The sequence below is a fragment of the Rhipicephalus microplus genome, chromosome 1 (assembly GCF_043290135.1).
Source record: "Rhipicephalus microplus isolate Deutch F79 chromosome 1, USDA_Rmic, whole genome shotgun sequence".
Lineage (NCBI taxonomy): Eukaryota > Metazoa > Arthropoda > Arachnida > Ixodida > Ixodidae > Rhipicephalus > Rhipicephalus microplus.
The window spans coordinates 206,314,147-206,335,944 of NC_134700.1; the positions used below are offsets into that span (position 1 = coordinate 206,314,147).

Genomic DNA, 21,798 nt, shown 5'->3' on the forward strand with positions numbered 1-21,798 from the left:
GCCACTGTCGCCAGTGTGTGTAACTACTTTCGTGCACAACTCTGAAAAAGTAATCCAGGATCGAGCAGTACTTAAACACAGGCCATCTGTTTGGCAGCTGAGTATTCTACCAAAAAGCCAGCCCAGTGCTTCAAGCTCTTTTGCAGAAAGACCTGTACTACAGGCATACTCTTGGGCAAATAATCACATTAAGTCATTGACAGATGTAATATGGCACGTTAGAAGAGTAAAACAACACCAGGCATTAAACTATGCAAATTGCATAATGGATGAGTGGTCTAACACTTGCCTTCTACGTCAAAGGCCTTAGCCATAATTCTTTATCGTCAGCCACAGCATCAACAAAGTGAACATAATGTCTTACATATCTATTACAGTTATTTTGCTTCTCCACGGAATGATGAATAATGGCATATTGGGTACTCTCATACTTTGCAAAATTAAGGCCATTGAAGATGTGCAGTCACGTCTGATTTTTTTGGACTCCCTAGGGACTGCGAAATTGTCTGAAAAATCAGGCAGTCTGAAAATAAATTCACACTTTCTTATTCTACTCAAATATTCTATTCATCATAGCCACATTCGAAGCAGCTTCAATGCCTGCCAGTAGACTTGTCAGTAGAGCTGTGCGAATAGAAACATTTTGGGTGCAAAGCGAATTCGAATATTAAAGTGAATCAAATGTTTTTTGAATACACTCACACCTGATTTTAACAGTCACATCTGCTCCCAAGATAACTTCTCTATATATACAAAAATTTGTTATAAATATTTATCTGTAGTGCTGTATCTGTGACAAGACTATTCTTCATTTACTTCGTTAGAACCAATAATTCATTGTATCCATGTTTATTATATCAAGGTTTGAATGTACTTCGATGTGAAATTGCAGAAAAAAAGAGAGGATTTCTAAACACATTCTTATGAGACATCACAGGAAAGTGTTTCTTTTGGCTAGGTTGGTGAAGCGCTGGGCGGTGTGGTGTTTCATAGTTGTCTTATCAAGATTGTGGCAATGCAGAGGCTGCATTGTATTTATTTACATGATTCGTTGCAACCAATGTCTTGCGACAACACTTCACACGCGAAAGGCAAAGATGTGATTTCTCAGCCTCCCCTGCTCCCTCAACTTCTGTGGAAGCCCAATTGATAGGGTGGACAATGTTAGCTCCCTTCTATTCCGGGTTGGGATACTGGCTCATAGAAGTCAACGTATAAGAGCATATAAAAGATTGGATGCCAAAGATTTTTGGCATCCGATTTTTCTAACTTTCTACCCAAATTTCAGGTCCAAAACAGCATTACTTGAAACCCCGCCTTTGCTACATCTTATTATCTCCCTGTTGGAACCAGCATTTTCTCGAGTCAAAAAATTTGCAAATGTAGCAGAGCCTGAAAGGCACTTTTGCCGCAATACGAGTGTGTGATGGGATGAAGCATATTAAGAATCTGAAGGGGATACTGCCACTCTGACGTCGACCGTCTAGGCTGTAACTAGGGAGAGTTGAGGGGGTTCGGACACCCTATGAAAGTTTTTCATGCTTTATATTTTTGGGTGATACTAAAGTATTCACATGCTTTCACATCGACTAACAGTTGCCAAAGTTAACCATTCTACACATCCCCCGCCTCGAAAAAAAATTCTGGATACAGCCCTGTCGACTGTATTTGTCTTCGGGAAGTTCGAATAGTAAAATTTCAATGTAAATTGAATCGAATAGCAAACACTATTTTAAGGGGGGACATGGGTCTTTAAAATTTTTTTTCTGTTTTTGGCTCAATCTTGACCAAACCTCACCATCTTGGACAGTTTTTCATGCTGATTTCAAATATGTAATTGTTTCTGAAATAGCTTCAGTGGATAAAAAGATATTAACATCTGTAATTTAATTAATTATGCACTTCATTGGGGGCTTTTTGGCAACTTAATCAAGCCAGATCCAAAAAATAAATGCATAGCCCCAATGCTGAGGGCTTTCTGTATGGGGTGATGCTATTTTTATTAATTTTTAGGCATTATATAGATAAGAAAACAGACCAGCACTTACAATGGATATTCTGTTCAATTTTCGCTCATTACTATCCATAATTGTAATTAACAGTATGCTTCTAGAGTAATCAAAATAGCATCACCCCATAAGTAATGTTATTACAAATAAAATGATACCAAGTTTGTCATTCTCAATCAACAGTAACATATAAGAAAAAGGCACCGCCCTAAGGTTTTGTGCACCACCCTAAGGTTTAGTGTGGTGCACAAAAACATCGAACTGAGAAAAATGCATTTAAAGTTTCTAATAACTGTAACCTTTGCTAAAGTGAAGCTAGAGCAATAAAAATGGCACCGTTGTATAGCTCTACATTATGTGAGTATGGCTGTACCAAATGTGTCAATGCACCTTCCCAAAATATTTGCCACAGCTCATTTAAAAACTGTGTACTGGCCGTTGAATCAGTATAAGGAACCCAGTCTACAACTTTGTGGCTGTTCTAGTGCACTGAAAACCAAAGGAAGACACATGTAATATATAAAAACATCGCCCTTTTATACATAAAACACTATTTCAAGTAAAACACACATTTTTGTCCCAGACATCCTTACGATTCTACAGCATGCCAGGGCTGTATGCAGTGTCTCTTGCAGGCTTATGTCGCTTTGCAAGTGTTGCCTTTGTTGAACTGCTCTGCAGGTGCTCCCTCCGCGATTTGTGAAGCCTAGTTTTATCCTTTTCAAGGCTACGACGCATGAAGAGATTTCCTGCACTGTAGCCTAGCTTCTCAGCAATTGCTTCATTGCTCTTTGTGGCCCCCTGATTAAAGTGGCTGATGGCTTCAGCCACTGCTCTTTCTACGCTGCGCAGTGAGGCATGGGTGGTCTTGGGGACTTGTTGCCAAATTGTCGCGTGTAAGCTCTCACTAGGATTCTGGCAATAACAGGCACTTGCGCCAGCGAGTCGTCGTCTGAATGTTCTGCCTCGCAATAACAGGCATTTCCAACAGCCCGTTGTCGTCAGAATGCGCTGCCTCGGCCATCTCCGGCGTTCTCGACGGCGCGCAGGCCGCTCCCTTCTGCCGCGCATTCCACGCTTGCTTTCGTTTCCTGCCGAAAGCTTGACGAGTGTTCTTCTTCAGGCGAGCTTCCCAAGCCATGCCGGCGAAATGCAGAAAGACGTATACGTCGGCGACGTCGGTACACGAGCGGGTAGCAGACGAGATAACACGCACGAGAGCAGGCGCCGACGGAGCAAAACCAAACAAACAAAAAAAAAGAGTGAGCAACCGTGGCCGCGCCGCCGCGCCAGCCAATGGTAAGTGCGAGACGGGGGGGCTCGCCGGCGCGCGCGCGCTCTAACCAATCAGCGGTCCGGCAGACGGCTTCGCAAAACGGGGGAGGGCAGTCGTTGTGTTGGAGCTACGCCATTTTGAGAGCCAGCAAAACGCGCACAAAGGAACCAGCTTCAAAACAAGCCCAAGATGGCGCCGATCCGCCGGCTGCTTCGCTGGCGGCGCACGCTGGAAGTTCGAACAAATTTTCTGTTTTGCGGGTTGTTTTGCGACTCCCGTAATGGTTTGAAAATAGATTTTAACCTATTTCTTTATCGAATTTAGCGTTAATAATTTGAGGAGAGGTGCTTATAGGTTCAAAGATTCGAAAAATACGTTTTTCTCAAAATCGATTTTTTGGCCATTTTTTACTTTTCTAAGACCCGTGTCCCCCCTTAAAAAAGATTTGAAATGTAAAATATTCACACAACACTACTTATCAGTCACTTTTAGTGCACACCCATGCTCTCGTGAACACATTTGGTATCGGCCGTGAACCCTGCTTGATTAACTATATGCCAGCTGCCAATTGTAAACTGGCGGTTCGCACATAGTTTGAAAAAAACTTTTTATTACCTCTGTTGTCAGCAGGACTCCCAACCAGATGAGGAGCCAGAAGTGCTGGACAACTTTGCCCTACTGCGTCGGGCTGCCGAACAAGAAGCAAAGCCAGAGACGCCTCAGCCGCATCCCTTGCCGATGCCAGAGTATGGCGGTTACTATGCACCACTGTCCGAGTTCCTTCCTGAAAGCTCACTGCCTGTGGTAGGCTTTCACAGGTGCGTGGTTCCTTGCATACTCCATCGTTTTGCACACAATAGTGTGTCTGCATAATCTATAAGCCCAAAGCGAGACATCTTTTTACTTTCGTTGTATTTTAAACACATTTTTCTCTTTTTGCTTGAGCAGTGCTGGAACGAGCATTCAGGCACAATAAGTGGCATACTTCTTCTTTAAGGCCACACATTTATTATCTTAAATGATTAAGGTTGGGCAGCATTGTGCTTTATGCTACATCAATAAAAGGCTTTCTTTCAGCCTTCGCAAGGACAAAATAATTTTATGTGTTGGATTCGTGGCGTAGGCTGCTACGTTTTGACATTTATTGGGATAGCAATTATATATGGACACTCTCGGCACTTTTTAGCTGTTGGCTTCGGGGTGATGTTTTATATGAAGTCCAAATTGATAACATTGCCCAGCATGTCATATCTTTTATGTGGGAGTGAAAGTGTATGAGCCGAAGCAAATTGGAGTAGTAGCAGGATTTGACTTTCGGTAGAATGCAAGTGATAACCTGTAAAATACATAACATTCTAAAATTTATTATACTTAGCATATAAACCATCATTTATTATACTTAGCATATAAGCCGTCTGCAGTATTGTACAAAATAAATAAAAAATAATGGAATATAGGTCGAATTTGTTTTTAAAAAACCAATGAAATGTCAACCCTTGTCTTATACATCAATCATTAGCAGAAAAAAAATATGGAAATCAAAAATGGGCAGCTGAAGTCGAAAGCGTCTATTGCCATCATAAGCATCAGCAGCGGCACCGTTGGGCAAGGCAAGGCCTACAGTGTTCTAGCAACACCACTTTGCCTCGGTTATCTGCTGTCAGTCTGCTGTTTTCTTCCTTCTATTTTCTTCAGAAATGAGTGGTAGTCGACGGCAGTTTATGATAGTCTTTAAGAAAAAAGTAGGCTTGTGTGAATAGTGAATTTAAGGTTCTAAGTGAATAGAAAGTTTGGTAAAATAATTTCTAATCTAATTCGAATAGTAATATGATATATAAAGAAAAATGTCCATATGTATCATTGCCTAAATAATCTACACAATATTTTTTTTATTGAAATTGAAATTTGAAATTTTCTTCAAAAGAAGTCGAAACAACTTTGAGTAGTAGCAGGATTTGACTTTCTGTAGAGTGCAAGTGATGACCTGTAAAATACATAACATCTTAAAATTTATCATCCTTAGCATATAAGCTGTCATAACAAGCTATTAAGCTTAAAAAATGACAAATAGATTTGAGGGTAGTATGTTTATTTAAAGGAACCCAGCCACACTTTTTCAAGTAGCCATAGAATGAATTCACTAAAGGAGCTCATTGCCTCATGAATTCATTGCGACAAAAAGCTCTAGAATCTGTCCAGTACGAGCAGATTTGCAAAGATTTGTCGCGTGCTGCACTTGCATTGTCTCTTCTCGTGCCAATGAAAACGCTGAAAGCTGAGAAGGGAGGGATGGCATGGAGAAAAAATTTGTCACGTGCACCTCGTGACCTTGAGCGCTTTTTCTTTTTTTCCTCGAATACACAGCTTTTTCAGAGCGATTGCGCACCTATGTGTGAAGAAGTCATGGCCTCCCGCGGCGGCCCCATTAACGACCGAGCGCGCTATGTTCAAATCAGCCAATGGCTGACACAATGATAGTGACTAGTTATTTTTGAGCTTGTGGCGTCATTTGCCAAGAGAAGAGAGAAATTTTTTGCTGACCTTTAGAATTGATTGTGAATTGCAGGCCCCGTGCTGCGCTATAATATTTGGCTCGCGTGTTCTCGGTAGCCTCGACTGCTGATCGTCAGCGTTTTCTGGCCATGCTCAAAATGTGTTGCGGGGCCCCTTTACTGTATTTACTCGCATAATCCTCGCACTTTTTTTGACGGAAAACCGATGCAAAGTTGGGGGGTGCGAGAATTACGCAGGGAAAACTTTCCACGAAAACGTACGGAGCGAAAAAGAAAACGAAGTGGCCGCGAATTGGGATTCTCACACCAGCGACTAACAGCAAGCTTTAAGAAGTACTAATTAAAACTTACCTCAACAGTAAAAGCAGAGGTTCAACACAAGACAAGATTTATTTGAGACACAAAACGTGGAAGCAAACACTCGAGAGGTAGAATACCATACGCAAAGCTTGTGGATGTTGCGGGCGTAGCGATAGCGTTCGTCGCTCAACAGGAGCCCTCAAAAGGTAAGCGTAGGACGTCAGTGTTGGGCTGATGGCTATTTGAGTTTGAGTTTATTTAACCACATCACATGTACACGAAAATACACTGTATACGTGGTTTGGTGCAGAGGGAAAAAAGCTGCATTTCACAGCTTGACTGGCCCCTTCACCCAGACAAAAATCTAAACTACAAATTTACAAAAATTACAGGCAGCGGAAAGCGACAATACAAAAAGAAACACGCATGTGGCCCATGACAGCAAATAATAGAATGACAACACTGAAATACATACGAAAATATTCATTACAAAGCACTGTATGAAAGAATAAAAACTGAATACCCTTACAGAAGTCACCCAACATTCATTTGCAACACAATCAGCACATCCGATTCAACATTTCAGTTTTAGACTATATACGCAGATTATTTGTTGTTAATTTCCATTTGTTCATCACACTTGGAAGGCGGTAGCGTAGTGTTTCAAATCCATAGTTTGTGCGAGGACAAGGTACGTGCCAAGTCTTCGTACACCGAGTAACGCGACTGGCAGGATTTGGTTGCAAGGTAGCCAAGGTGCGTAAAAAGATACTTCCTCTGCGTATTTCTGATTTAAAAGCTGACAAAAGCTGGTATTCGTTATAACAGGTAATTCTTAAAATTCTATATTTTGCAAATATTGAAGCATTGTGTGCGTTATAGGATACACCTTCAACGCATCGCAAGGCATTTTTTTGTAACACGACCAGGTTCTTTAGAGATGCTTTAGAGCCTGTAGACCGGACCAGATGACAGTAGTGTAAGTGTGAAGAAAAAGAGCATTGTACACTAATATTTTTTTTTTCACAGGTAGTATGTTCTGGCATCGACGCAACACACCTAAAACTTTATAAAGTTTGTGACTTATGTGTTCGGCATGGTATTTCCATGCCATGTGTTCGTGAAAATGGACACCGCGAGTTTTAACTGTTTGACAAAGTTTAATTTCAACGTTATTAAGTATTAGTTTGTGAGACGTTTCAAATGACCTGGCTTTCGCACGGAACAGTACAGCCTTGCTTTTAGAGCAATTAATGTGTAGAGAATTTGCCACAGTCCAGGTATATATTTTATTTAGTATTTCATTAGCAGAAACAATGAGGTCATCAGCCGTTTCCCCAGAAAAAAATATACTGGTATCGTCCGCGTAAATTACATATTCTACAGAGCTGTCAATACGTACCATATCATTGATAAAAATATTAAATAATAGGGGTCCCAAAATGCTACCTTGAGGTACACCATTATTAACGTTCATGGATGATGATAGCTCTCGATCGATTGATACACATCGTTTCCTATTAAATAAGTAGCTTCTTATTAAAGCTAAAACGGTACCGCAAACTCCATAACAGTCAAGTTTTTCTTGCATAATATCATGGTTTTTTCTATCGAAAGCTTTCGAGAAATCTAGAAATATTCCTAGGGTAAGTTTTTTTGCTTCTATATTTCTTAGAATCAATTCCTTTTGGTATAGTAAGGCACTTTCGGTTGAGAGGCCTGACTGAAAACCGAACTGTGACGGCGTAATAATGTTGTGTTAGATAATGTTGTGTTAGAAATTAGATAACTGAATGAAAATAAGTTTTTCACACCCCTTAGAGAAAACTGGTAAAATCGAAATTGGCCTGTAGTTTCCTAAATTGCTTTCGTCTCCACCCTTATATATAACCGTTACTTTAGCGTTTTTCATTCTCTGAGGAAATAGCCCAGTGGTGAACACGAGATTATAAATATGTACTAAGCAGGCTCATATGAGATCTAAAATGTATACTATAGGTTGTAATTTTAAGCCATCTATGTCCTCGCTTTTACTCAATTTGAAATGCTGAAAAACGCTGATGACCTCTTGCGCGTCTGTAGGAATAGCAAACACAGAATTATTTAAAGCAGGAGGCAAATAACCTGATGAATCACAATTATGACTACTGTCAACTAGTTAGGTAAAGTACTCGTTAAATTTGTTTGCTAGTACTGCGCCCTTGTATATTTTATTTTCGATCACCAGCTCACTAATATCATTAGACACTTGTTTGGTAGATATAATAGCATTAAGTTTGTTCTATAATTTCTTAGAATCGGTGACACCGTCAAACATATTGAAGTGATAATCGCATTTAGCTTGTTTTTGTAGTTTAGTGGATTTATTTCTGTATACCTTAAAAGCTTTAAATTTATCTGGGGCTCGCTTTATCAGAAACTCTTGATACAATCTATTTTTTCTTTTATCATATTGAGTATTGCAGAAGAAATCGAAGGTTTGCGCGCCCGTTTTGATCTCTTTAAAGCTTTGTAAGGAAAATGTTTTTTATACACAGAACATAGAGTATCAATAAAACAATCATAAGCAAGATCAGCAGATGAACTAGATAGAACTTTGTTCCAATTTAGAGTTCTAATTTCCTCTCTAAAAGAAGATAGCATTTGCGGATTAATTTGTTGAAAGTGAACGGCAGGAAGGATTTGACTCCGTACACTGGTTATGTTTTCTATGACTAGATATATGGGCAAATGATTACTTATCGGGGCACGCAGGACGCCTGTCTGTACGTACTGTTTGTACTACTTGTGATAAACAAGTCTAATAGAGTAGAAGTGGTATCAGTAATACGTGTTGGAATGGTAATTACGTTTGTTAAGAAAAAAGAAGCAAGAAGGTCTGAAAGTCTCATCTGTTTCTGTGTGTCGCTCAACATATCTATGTTAAGATCACCTCCCAGCACTAGTTTGTAATTAAATTGGTTTACAACAGAAAACAGGTTTTCTAAATATTGAATAAATGAATCGAAATTGCCACTTGGTGGCCTGTAAATTGCAACAAAAATGTAGTTGTGATACTGTAAAGTTAACACCTCAAGGTCATCGGTGCACAGAGACAGATCTTCACGATACTCGTACGTTATTTCAGCTTTGACGTACAAGCATACACCACCACCAATTCTCAATTTTCTATTTTGGTACACAACATTATATCCGTCAATACAAAACACGTCTGTTTCACTACGGTACCAAGTTTCAGTCATCATAATAACGGAAAAGAAAAAATTGAACTCATCAAGAAAAAAAAGAAAGTTTTCTTCTTTCGAACGAGCTGACTGCATATTAATGTGAAGGAATGTCATGGGCTGCCTATGACGGCCACTTACATACGAGTTCAATTCAGAAACACTGGAATACATTGCCATTGTTCACAGCAGAAATATTTATTTATTTATTTATTTATTATACCTCAAAAACCCCAGGGAGGGGTGTTACATGAGGGGTGGGCAGTACAGGGTTTCTTCAATGTGCGCTTTGAAAAGAATGGGGCTGGAGTGGCGCACGACGTGGGACGGAAGGTCATTCCAATCCTTCGCTGTCTGAACGAAGAATGACCGAAGGTGAGCAGTTGTACGGGCATGCGCAGGGTAAACTGGGTTGTTGTGGTTAGTGCGGGAAGATATGCGATGCGCGGGCATCATAACAGATGCGTGGGACAGTGAGTGAAAAAATTTATGAAAAAGAGCTAATCTAGCGACTTTGCGTCGCAGTTCAAGGCTGGGAAGATGGGCTTTAATCTTTAAGTTAGTAACGCTTGTGTGGCGCGAGTAATCGGAATATATAAACCTAGCTGCTCTATTTTGGACAGATTCTAATGTTTTGGATAGATTAGGTTGGTGGGGATCCCAGACGGCGCAAGCGTATTCAAGCTTCGGACGGACTAGTGTTTGATATGCTAAAAGTTTAACAGAAGGGGGAGCAAGTCGTAAATTTCTTCTTAGGTAACCAAGGACTTTGTTTGCTTCGTTAGAAATGTTTGTTATGTGGGAGGACCAAGTAAGATCTGGCGTAATGTTTATACCTAAATATTTGTAGGAATTCACCAGGGATATTTCGCAACCAGAAAAAAAGTATGAAGTAGCCGGGTGAGATTTCCTGCGATGAAAAGAGATGACGGAGGTTTTCCTAATGTTCAAAGTCATGAGCCACTTTTTGCACCAGGTTTCTATAGTTATTAGATCATTTTGAAGGATCTGGGAGTCATTAAGGCAGTTAATAGGACGATAAATCACGCAATCGTCAGCGAATAGACGGATTTGGGACGATATATTGCTAGGTAGGTCGTTAACATAAATTAAAAATAGAAGGGAATATAAGCCTACTATTAAGCTAGACTACTTTAGCCAGATCCGCCTCAGAAGTTACATTTAAAACAGGTGTCCTGTCTGCTTTCCGCATGAAGATCCTGCCCTGTGATACCCATACATATTACCATTCTCTTTCACGCCTTGCTTACCGCGCTTTGCTGAGCAGAACCTTCATTTCCATGCACAGATGTTCATATATATATACAGGGTTACTGTTGTCAAAACCAAGACGGGTGCTATCTAGTTTAATCTTTTTTGCTGCGGACAACATCTTGTCTCGCGCCGTTCTGGTGAGAAATCTGACGACCACATTTGATTTCTTTTTATCTTTCGATAGTTCACGGTGCGCGACGTCAATGTCGTTACCTGTGACATCAGTTCCTAAGCACTTGGTGATGTGTGTGACAGTTTTCTCCAAGTTTTCTTTTTCAATTAGCGGAAGACCTTAAATTTCAATATTCATATTTCGGCTGTATTGCTTCAGCTCAACAATTTTCCGTCTAGCTTCTTTCAGGTCCCTCCGCAGTTCTTCGTTTTCCTTACGACACTGCGCACTCTCAGCCTTTACCACGTCAATCTCCTTACGAAAAGCCTCCACGTCAGTCCTAAAGAGCTCAAAGCTCTCATTCATGAAGCCAATAGCATCTCGAACACTTCCAAGTTCAGTGACTATTTCAGTGTTCGAGGAAGCGACCTTAGCTATTTCACATTTAACCTCAGTCGAGAACACGTCAAGTCTTCCCACCAGATCACCTAGAAATTTCACGACCTCTTTAATACTATTAGGCTGCCTCTCAGCAAAGGTCGCTGCAATATTGCCCATGTCGCCCGAATTTTTATCCCCCATGGTTTCAAGCACTTCAAGTAAAAATTGCACGAAAATGCTCTTGTGCACACAAAGCAAGAGGCAAAGTTTGAAGATTAGAAAGAAAATACTGTTGTGACTACAATGCCCAATAAAACTTCAGCAGCAGCAGCAGCGACAAAACTAGGTGTATATAATGTTCAATATAAAAGTTAACCAACCTGCAAAGAGTGCAGACAGTAGGTTAGCGTGCGTCCTTTCGCTGTCGCCGCTGCTGCCTGAGTGAAGCCAGTTGCAAAGAGACAACGCCCCCAGCACAAACTTGATAACAGCTTGAAACTACAGCAGGTTGAGGTAGATGGTGGTTTCGGTAGCACTGTCCAGGTCCTGGTAATGGCAAAGCCGCAGCAACACAATTGTATAAACGGTGTGACACTCAGCTCTGGTGGCAGAAGACGACTCCGGATGGGATGGCTTACACTTTTCTTGATGATATGCTGGTATCTGCAAAGAGTGCAGGCAGTAGGTTAGTGTGCGTCCTTTCGCTGTCGCCGCTGCTGGCTGAGTCAGCAGCGGCGACAGCAAAACAGAATCGTCCACAGTGTCCTTCTGAAGAAATAAAGTTTACCATCAATCCTAGTTTTAGGCACACAGCAGGCCCAACGCGTCTTGGTGGCTTTCAGCTACCGTCACCAGTAGCGAACACAAAACTTGTAGACTCCAAAGGGCCTACCGGCGGCTTCGTTGCCGTTGTTTAGTGCATGATCTATCACTTGCAACTTGAAAGGAGCCGTGTAGCTTCAGTAGTATCGCCTCATAAAGTGACAAGATTACCGACACAACATACAAAACACGCCGCAACGCGCACTGGCTACTTCGGCTTGGCTTGAATTGGATTGAATCACCATGCAATAGTACGATTGATGGTTAAGAGATGGCGCCAGATGGCGTGCGCTGTCATCATCAGTGGCTGGAGCGAGGAGACGACATTATTGCGGCAGTTTCGGGGGTGCGATAATTACTCGAGGAAAAAAAGAAATCGTATTTTTGTTGGCCGATGTGGGGGGTGCGAGAATTATTCGAGTGCGAGGATTACGCGAGTAAATTATGTAAATGTAAAGTTAGGCTTCACGTCAAAATGCATTTTTTCTAGAAGGGTACTTTTACCGTTTAGCACTGCAGTGAAATTACTTTTACAGGCGGTTACTTGCAGATTACTATGCACTTATTCATTCATTGTGAATACTTCGAAATTTTCAACAATATAAATTAGAATTGAAGCAAATTCGAATACTCTACTATTTGTTCTACTTTTCAAAGCAATCGAATATTTGCACAAGCCTAGAAAAAAGTTATCGAGTATGCCGAAGCGCACGGCAACTTGGTGGCACAATGAGAATTCGGTGCATTGGAGAAAAGCGTCCAATACTGGTGTAGCCAGAAGCAGTGTTTTGTATCCTGCAGCTACCAAAGAAAAACATCGTTTCATGGACTGACTGCAGTGTAGCCCAAACTGGAAACGCTATTGGCCGGGAGCTGCGTGCAAGGTCGCTACCAGTGACAGGAAAGTGCATCTGCGTGAAAGCTTTCGATATAGCGTGCGACTCTGGGCTCATGAGGGTGCAATTCAAGGGATCGCCATAGTGGGTGTGCCAATTTATAAAGCGGAAGGGCTTTGTACTGAGGCGGCATACTTTTGGGTTTCCGCAAATGCTTCATAAGTAACACATTGAATGGAACAGAGGACGATCCACTCTGGGAAGTTACTAGTGAAAAACAGACGTTGGACTCACGTTCGGTCGAGTCTGAGCGACAGCATTTTGTGGCCTTCTGGCATTGAAATACATAAGATTTGTGTCCAAATAAAAAGAAATGTCACCACAGTGCAGATGGTCAAGTTGCTTATTTACGAAGGTAAAGGTGCGCCGCGATAATTTGCAATCTTTTTTTCAATTTTTTTTCGGAGGTTCACAGTTTGGGGGGTTGACCTATATTCTGTGTCTGACCTATATTGAGCATTGAGCGCCATCAATTAATCTCATATTGTATTAGCAATTCGATGTTAAGCAGCTTATTGTTTTGCCTGCTTTTAACGTGTGCAAAAGATCTTCTATGAAATGTGCTTGTAAAATTGATGTAGATAGATGATATACCGTATGTTTTAACTGAACCATGTGGGAATTGAGGCTGGCCCGCTGCCTTTGCGCGGGCTTTCCCGCCTTTCTGCCATTCTCATGTCCCGACATGTCTGCTCTCCTTTGCTGTCTGCCGCGCTGGGAAGGGCGGAGTGATGTTTAACTCCCTCACCCGGTAGCGGATGTTGACTGTGGCGCCGCGCGGGGAGCCTCCCGAGAGGTTTTCGCGCGCTGCGTCGGGAGCGGAGTACAGTCCGGGACTTCAAACGGTGAGCCACGCATTCTTTTCCGTCCGTCGAGTCCCGTCGCTCGGGGCTCGTCGGACTTCGCTGACGGCCCCTCGCGCCCGATGCGAACGCTCACCTTTTTGTTGCCCCGCTGCGTACTCACGGCCGAAGGGCAGTACGGTGTCCTAGTGCGTGGCCTAGCTACGCCGACCCGTCTCCCTTCGAAGCCAACGCGAGCGCCTTTGCCCTCGCTCGAGCAACCGGGCCCCTTTGTCCCGGTGTCTCCGTGGATTACCTTTACCGCGGAGACGTGCTCGTGGCACCCTGTGTAGTACTTTGTGCCCGTGGCGTGGATAAGCCTATTTGCTTTCCCGCCGCGCCTTTTTGCAACGGGCTGTACTGCGTTTGGTGTTGCCACAATAAAGTGTTGCGACTTGAGCAGTATCGTGTTTCCCGCCACGGTGACGGTTAACGCGTGCCCTGCGGCTCGCTAAGACCGGACCCACGCTGGTGGCCGTACTCCTTCGGGATACGTGTACACCACACTGGCGCCCAACGCGGTATCAAAAGCTCTAGCTTTTGATTGCTCTTAGCGAGTCAGTTCGCCTGCGCGATTCGGGCTCGTCGCAACATGTCTGCTTCGTGGCATGCCGCGTTGCACCAAGAGGCCACCGCCTCTATCGACGGGCGCCCTTCGGCGCTCGCCTGTGTCGTCACCCCTTTTTGTGGTGAATACACTCCTACGTGGTAGCTGACGCGCTATCTCGTGCCCCCTGTTGTCTGCCGAGAACCTGGATTTCGGTGCGACGGCCGCTCGCGGTGCCTGAGCACATGCAAGCGTCGGGGGCGAAACAGCAGCTTCGCCGCCATTCGGCGAGAAGGGTGAGTCCCCATGCGGACAAACCTTGGCTGCTAACCAGGTAAGCGGCGCACCGCGAAGCGGCCGAGCGGGGGAGCTTTCCGAAGGCCACGAGGCCGAGAGCGAACCCGTAACGCCGACTCACGCGGCGGTTGCTGCGGCCCTGAGTGGGCGCGATACCAGACTCCCCCATTTGGGAGAATGGGAATTGCTTTCGGCAGCGAAGAGCTACTGAAGGCTCAGCGGTGCAGACCGGTAAAGGACAAGTTTAGGAGGGGGGGATGTGGGAATTGAGGCTGGCCCGCTGCCTTTGCGCGGGCTTTCCCGCCTTTCTGCCATTCTCATGTCCCGACATGTCTGCTCTCCTTTGCTGTCTGCCGCGCTGGGAAGGGCGGAGTGATGTTTAACTCCCTCACCCGGTAGCGGATGTTGACTGTGGCGCCGCGCGGGGAGCCTCCCGAGAGGTTTTCGCGCGCTGCGTCGGGAGCGGAGTACAGTCCGGGACTTCAAACGGTGAGCCACGCATTCTTTTCCGTCCGTCGAGTCCCGTCGCTCGGGGCTCGTCGGACTTCGCTGACGGCCCCTCGCGCCCGATGCGAACGCTCACCTTTTTGTTGCCCCGCTGCGTACTCACGGCCGAAGGGCAGTACGGTGTCCTAGTGCGTGGCCTAGCTACGCCGACCCGTCTCCCTTCGAAGCCAACGCGAGCGCCTTTGCCCTCGCTCGAGCAACCGGGCCCCTTTGTCCCGGTGTCTCCGTGGATTACCTTTACCGCGGAGACGTGCTCGTGGCACCCTGTGTAGTACTTTGTGCCCGTGGCGTGGATAAGCCTATTTGCTTTCCCGCCGCGCCTTTTTGCAACGGGCTGTACTGCGTTTGGTGTTGCCACAATAAAGTGTTGCGACTTGAGCAGTATCGTGTTTCCCGCCACGGTGACGGTTAACGCGTGCCCTGCGGCTCGCTAAGACCGGACCCACGCTGGTGGCCGTACTCCTTCGGGATACGTGTACACCACAACCAGTAATGCAAAAGCTTTGACCATTGTACAGGCATGTTGGTATCACAGCTTTCACAAAATTATTAGGCAATCTATGAGGATATCTGATAGTACAATAAACTGCCACTACGATTACATTGATTGTAGTAGTCTGTGTTCATAAAGTTCTGCTGTCTTTCTTTGTCCAGGTGTAACCTGGCTGTCATGCTACTCACCGATGTGGTGGTGAGCGGCGTACCTCTGGATTGGGGTCCTCACCTGCCCATGCTACTGCATGTGCTCTTCCTTGGCCTCGATCACGCTCGGCCACTTGTGCACGAACACTGTTCTCGTCTCTTGCTCAACTTGCTTGTTGTCGTGGCTCAGCACCGGGACCACCTGGGAATAGCACGCATCCTTCTCGACAACCGCGTTCGCCAACTGGGTTATGGAATACATTCCCAGCCACGCATGCTCTCAACCATCAATTTCACAGAGCCAGTGTCACTGAATGATGCCACGTCGTCTGCTCCAACCACTCAAACAGCTGTAACCACATCAGTGCAAGACCAATCGTCAACCAGTCAGTGCAACACGAATACATCATCGTCAACAGTAACAACTATGACAACAACTGTCACAACCACAGGATGCCAAACCAATGCACAGTCTGGCACCAACCAGTCAAACTCTGAGTCTACAGTGCGAATCAAGCTGGGCGGCACAGACATAGAGCAAGATTTTTGTTGTTCTCGACCCATTGAAAGAACGATCAAGGCGCTCATTGACTTTCTCGCTTCCAAGAAAGACTCAGCCTTGTGGGCTTACGAGGACATCACAGCAAAAGTGTGGTCCGTGAAGAGTGCGGAACAGCTGAGCACGTTTGTTCATCATGTAGCGACTGTCTTCACTGACTCGCTTCCACAGGCTCACATTGAGCAGCGGTGGGCACAAGTTGCCCTCCAGCTTGCGCTCTCATGCTCGTCACGCCACTACGCGGGTCGTTCGCTGCAGATATTTCGTGCACTGCGCGTGCCAATAACGACACGCATGTTGGTTGACATCTTGTCACGCCTTGTCGAAACTGTTGCCGAACAGGGAGAAGACATGCAGGGCTACGTGACAGAGCTAATGCTGACACTTGAGGAAGGTGTTGACTCTCTCGACACAAACCTCAGGATTGATGACCTGATGAGAGAGATATTTCAGTCTGCACCAAACATCGCGGGGAAAGATAACCGAAGGAGTGCTCCCCCGCCCTTAGACTCGCCGGTTGGAACACCATTTGTTTCTCACATCCGCAGCACTTCATACTCTGTCTCCTATTCTGGCAAAAAGCTGCCAGAAAGTCCAACATCTGACTGCCGTGAGTCCAGGTCAAGGGCTTACACTGATGATGAGGCGAGGTTGCGTGGAAACAGCCTCGGACGTTCTCGCAGTGCTCTCTCATTAAAGACAGCCGATGAGCAGTATACTCAAGAGGATAGGATGACTCTGTTGGCACAGTTCTTTTGGATTGCTGTGTCTCTGCTGGATTCTGACTATGAGCACGAGTTCCTACTCGCCCTGCGATTGTTGGAAAAGGTGCTTAGCAAGCAGCCACTGGAGAATGCAGACTTCCTTGAAAAAGTAGACAAGATACAGCACCAGATGAAGTGGCCTGGCTTTCCTGGGCTGCATGCCTTGCTGCTAAAGGGTTGCACTAGCCCAGCTGCATTTGACCAGACCATCAACATTCTTTGCCAACTGACCCATCACCTAGATGTGCCAGTTGTTGACCCTACTGAATCGTTGGCTTTCCCATTTCACGTAATGGCACTGCTGCCATATTTGCTCTTCAACTTTGATGACCCTGCTCCGCTGTGCGTTCGTGCGGCAAAGGCGATTGCCCATGTGTGCATGGAGCGATCACAAAAGCTGGAGAACCTTGCCACTGTGATGACTCTTTACAGTCAGCACTCATTTAGCAAAGAGAACCTGCAGTGGACCAAGTGTGTGGTCAAGTACCTCTATGATGCCTACTCTCATGTATTTATTGGCATTGTCTCTTTCCTTGTTGAGACAGTAGAAAAAGGACCTCCCTCATTGATGCAGCATATGCTGAATGTCCTCTACTGTATCCTTCTCTACATGGACATCCAAAGCGCAGCACAGACAATCAATGCCGACCTCCTGCGAGCCATTGCTCGTCACGTGGAGGGCTCTCACTGGAAGGACGTGTTGAAGATCTTGAAGCACGTTGTGGCTCGATCGTCCAGCTTGGCTGCGCCACCTTCATCAGTTCCTGCGTCCCTTTCAGGTGTAACCACAGCTGATTGCATTAGTATCGCCTCCAGCACTTCATTTGCAGACTCAGAGTTCTCTGCAAAACGAGAGCTGCCGGGTCGCACCATTGACTTTACGTTTGACCTCTCCATAACTCCAGTCGTAGGCCTAAACCCAGACACCAAAGAGGAGACAAACGAGACCAAAGAAGAAAAAAGCTCGCCTAGGCGCAGCCTGTCACACAATCATTCCTTCAGTGAGAATGGCTCTCTCGGAGGCTGGAGGCGCCCATGGCTCTCACAGGGACGAACTCGTGAGCATCTGATCAGTCTGTTGACGGCCTGTGGCCAGCGTGTTGGGCTTCCTAAGAGCCCCTCTGTGATTTTCAGCCAGACCAGCGATGTTGCCGAGCGTCAATCCTCCATGTGCAGCAGCACGGAGGAGGTGTCTGCCACCAACAACGACGTCTCTGCGGACAGCAAGCTGGATGACGGCACCCACAGTGACCAGCAGTTCGGAATCTTCAAGGACTTTGATTTCCTCGAGTATGAGCTGGAAAGTCAGGAAGGTGAAAGCATGGACAACTTCAACTGGGGAGTACGGCGCCGGTCGCCACCCAACTTTGAGGTGCAGTGCTCAGGCGTAGTCCAGCCTTCTGGATCTGACTCCAGCATCACAGTGCGCTACAGTGTCACCACACCACGACGGGAAGAGTCGTCCGACGATGATGCTGGCAGCGTTTCACCTCTCTACGATCATTCAGAGCTGCCAAGCTGCACTAGCAGCCTCGTGTTCCCTGCGATTTCGCTGCCTCTCAAAGGCAGCTTTCGCAGGCCTGGGAGTCCCGTGTCTGGATCTTCACAGAGCTTTGTCAGCGATGGCGACCTCACTCTTAGCAACACTTCACCTAGCTTCTCGCCACTGACTGCGACTGCACCGCCGCTTGATGACGCGGAAGATGCCTGGAGAGCCAGCTTACACCGCTTGATGGCTGCCTCTCCAGAGGACACCAGCTCCATCTATCAGACACTGGGGCGCCTGCTACGAGAGTCATTCCGCAAGGTCTCCCGAATGACACGAGAGTGCTGTCAGCTGCTCTCTGGCACCGACTGCCTCCGCCGTGTGACTGCCCTGTTTCTCAACATGCTTGATGTGCTGGCCACTCAAGCAGAGCTGCCCTTCGTCTATGTGGACCCACAAGCGACTTCCATTGTAAGTGGATTCACCAGGCATAGCTTCTGTATTTATTAATCTATTCATTGCAGCATATCCTCATGTCAGTTACTGGATTTAAGGCAATGTTGTGTATGATTTAATATAAAACTTAGCCGTAATTATAATTATACAGCAGCTTTATACGTTTCCTTTTTCTTACTTTGCTCATTCTCACCTTAGTATCAGCCTTCTGCAGCAAAATGTATTATTGTAAGTGGAACAAAGCATTGATGGATCATCGGTTAATGGACAAATGTTATTCTGTGTGCCTAATCAACTCTGAATATGCCCTGGTGCTTTTATAGATGTTGGAAAAGAAGAGCTGATGAACTTAGCCTTTGCTTGCAGCTGTTGTGCGCACTCTAGGGCTGATAACTTATTAAAGAAAAGGTTACTTAGTAGGTTACTTAGTAAAGAAACTTAGTTTTAGGTTCTGCAACAAATCTGCATGTTTCAGAATTAGTATTCATTTACTGTCATATTCATGGGCTGTACGTGCCATTCTCACAATCACTTAAAGCTTGGGCGTTATCATCTCATTCATTTTTCATTAGTTTCTCGTCCCATATAACATACTGTTTTCTTTGTCGCTACTCAGTTTTGTAATAACATGCCATTAGGTGCTAAACAGTTCTCTTTTGTTTCTTTAGCAGTGTCTAGGATGTAACTATTTTCACTTATTCATTATTATTAAACTGAGTCTAAGTATCTATTTTGCTGTTCCTTACTCTTTTTAAGTTTATGTAATTGTCACAGTTGTTTTAATGATTTACCATGTTCATTTTTGTATTTGTATTGTTCGAACATTTGTTTGACTATTGCTGCCATTTCTTGTATTTATCTCCACTGGATTTCCACCAGTCCCCTTTCAGCCATATGATTTGGGACCTCCTTTTGAAGTACCTATCTTATGATGTAATTTTTCGTGAGAAAATAGAGATTCATGTGATGTCCATTAGGCAAGACAGGGACAGGAATGGACATGAACTCACTCACATAGTGTTGACTTGTTATTATACCCCGCTGCAAGAACTCTGGATTTGCAGCCGCACTTTGGCACAGTATATCGTAAGAAAATATAAGGCTTGAAGTGGTCGTATAACAGTAAATAACTTCACGCAGACGGTTGTGCTTGTGGCTATAAAGTTACCAAGCTAGCTTAATTTTATGGTTATTGATGCGACTGCTGCTTCTGGTTCTTGAAAACCGGAGAGCCAAGCTAGCCGGTAGCTATTGATTTTAACAACGAGACAACGACATCTGTGGTGTCGAGACTTCTCTCGTGGGTCCATGTTCGCACGCCCTATCCTTCTTAACATGGCTTCTGGTTTTAACCTATTGGATAATTCGACTTCAGGCTCCGGCAAATTAGCACAGGCTTTTACAGTAAAGTTTAGTGTACCCTTTGCTGCTGTCAGTGCTGTCGTCGTGGTCATTGTAGTAGTAGTAGTAGTAGTAGTAGTAGTAGTAGTAGTAGTAGTAGTAGTAGTAGTAGTAGTAGTAGTAGTAGTAGTAATGATTGATTGCTATGTGGGGTATAACGTCCCAAAACCACCATATGATTATGAGAGACGCCGTAGTGGAGGGCTCCGGAAATTTTGACCACCTGGGGTTCTTTAGCGTGCACCCGTTGTAGTAGTAGTAGTAGTAAGAGCAGTTATGCAGGGGGCAAGTTACCAGAGGGGAGAGTGAATTAAGAAAATAAAAAAGAAATTATGATGATATCAAAATGATGATGTGGTGAGGCTGAATGTTGATGATGATGCAACTGACCTCGCTAGCCAATCACGTACACACACGTGCTTATAATTTCCCTGTCAAACGGTTTTCATGGTGTGGAACTGGCTTTAATCTTGTTTTCCCATTATGCTATCAGGGACGTGGAGGAGCAGTGACAGAGCGTCTGCGTTGCTTAGTGCTGGAGGAGCAAGAGCACTGGGAGACGTTCTTGGAGAAGCGGGAGCATCTGGCCGAGGCAGCGGACGCTGTGCGCTCGGGTGCCAAGCTGGAGGCCCTTGGCGAAGCACTCTCCCAGGAACTTCTCCTGGAGCAGCGCCTTGACCTTTGCCGTGCACTATACCGGCTGCACTTTCAGGTCACCGCAGCGGCCATGTTTTAGAGGCTTCTTACTTTTTTGAATGTGACACTGAATCAGTTCAAACTAATCAGTGGAGCTGTGCGAATTGCGAAATTTGAGGTGCGAAGTGAGCACGACTATTAAAGAGTGAGTGCAATTTGAATCAAATATTTAAAAAATATTTCTAGAATACTTTTGGAATGCTTTGAAGCGATATTAGAGAAAAAATAGTTGGGGAGTATTCCTAAACATCATGTTATAATCTCCGCATTCATGAACCTACCTTAACTTATCGAGGTAAGGTTACTTAAAAAAGGAAGAGGAAGGTTTAAGAAAAGCATAGGGTGAGCATCAAAACCCTGCCTTATCTTGTCGTAAGTGTGGCTTATGAAAAGTGACCTTAAGTTGTCAATTATATACCCTGGAAACGAGGGTAGGTAAATTTTTGCTGCGGTATGATTTCCTTGAGCAGCAATAAGTCAGCTTTGTTGCAAGTACATTGACGTAGTGGGGTCGTAAGGTCACTTCTATTATTTTGAGGCATTGTACATTCTTGCTGTGTTTGTTGGTGGTATTTCCGTGCCCAATTGAGTATCTGTTGTTCTATGTCACTTTTAAATTTTTACTTGATTTATTTAATCGAGCAGTTTTACGGCATTTCTTGATGAAGTTGCATTTATTGTTGAACGGCGCACTAAAGTGAACTTTACCAATGGAAAGTGTGGCATCCTGATAGATTTTGTTGACAAGTGCTGTGAGGTACGTAAAAGCATGAAGACAGATGCCGGTCCCTTC

The 21,798-nt window shown here is 44.7% G+C and overlaps 1 protein-coding gene across 2 annotated transcripts in view; it reads left to right on the forward strand.

Moving 5' to 3' along the window:
- The window catches only part of fry (microtubule binding protein furry), a 64,860-nt gene that overhangs the window by 36,518 nt on the left and 6,544 nt on the right, over positions 1-21,798 (forward strand). The window contains exons 6-8 of one of the 2 annotated variants that reach the window (XM_075890963.1): positions 3,913-4,103; positions 15,656-18,923; positions 20,803-21,021. In XM_075890963.1, coding sequence (XP_075747078.1) covers positions 3,913-4,103; positions 15,656-18,923; positions 20,803-21,021 — 3,678 coding nt within the window. The remainder of the gene's footprint in view (positions 1-3,912; positions 4,104-15,655; positions 18,924-20,802; positions 21,022-21,798) is intronic. The other variant, XM_037412621.2, reaches the window with a different exon arrangement.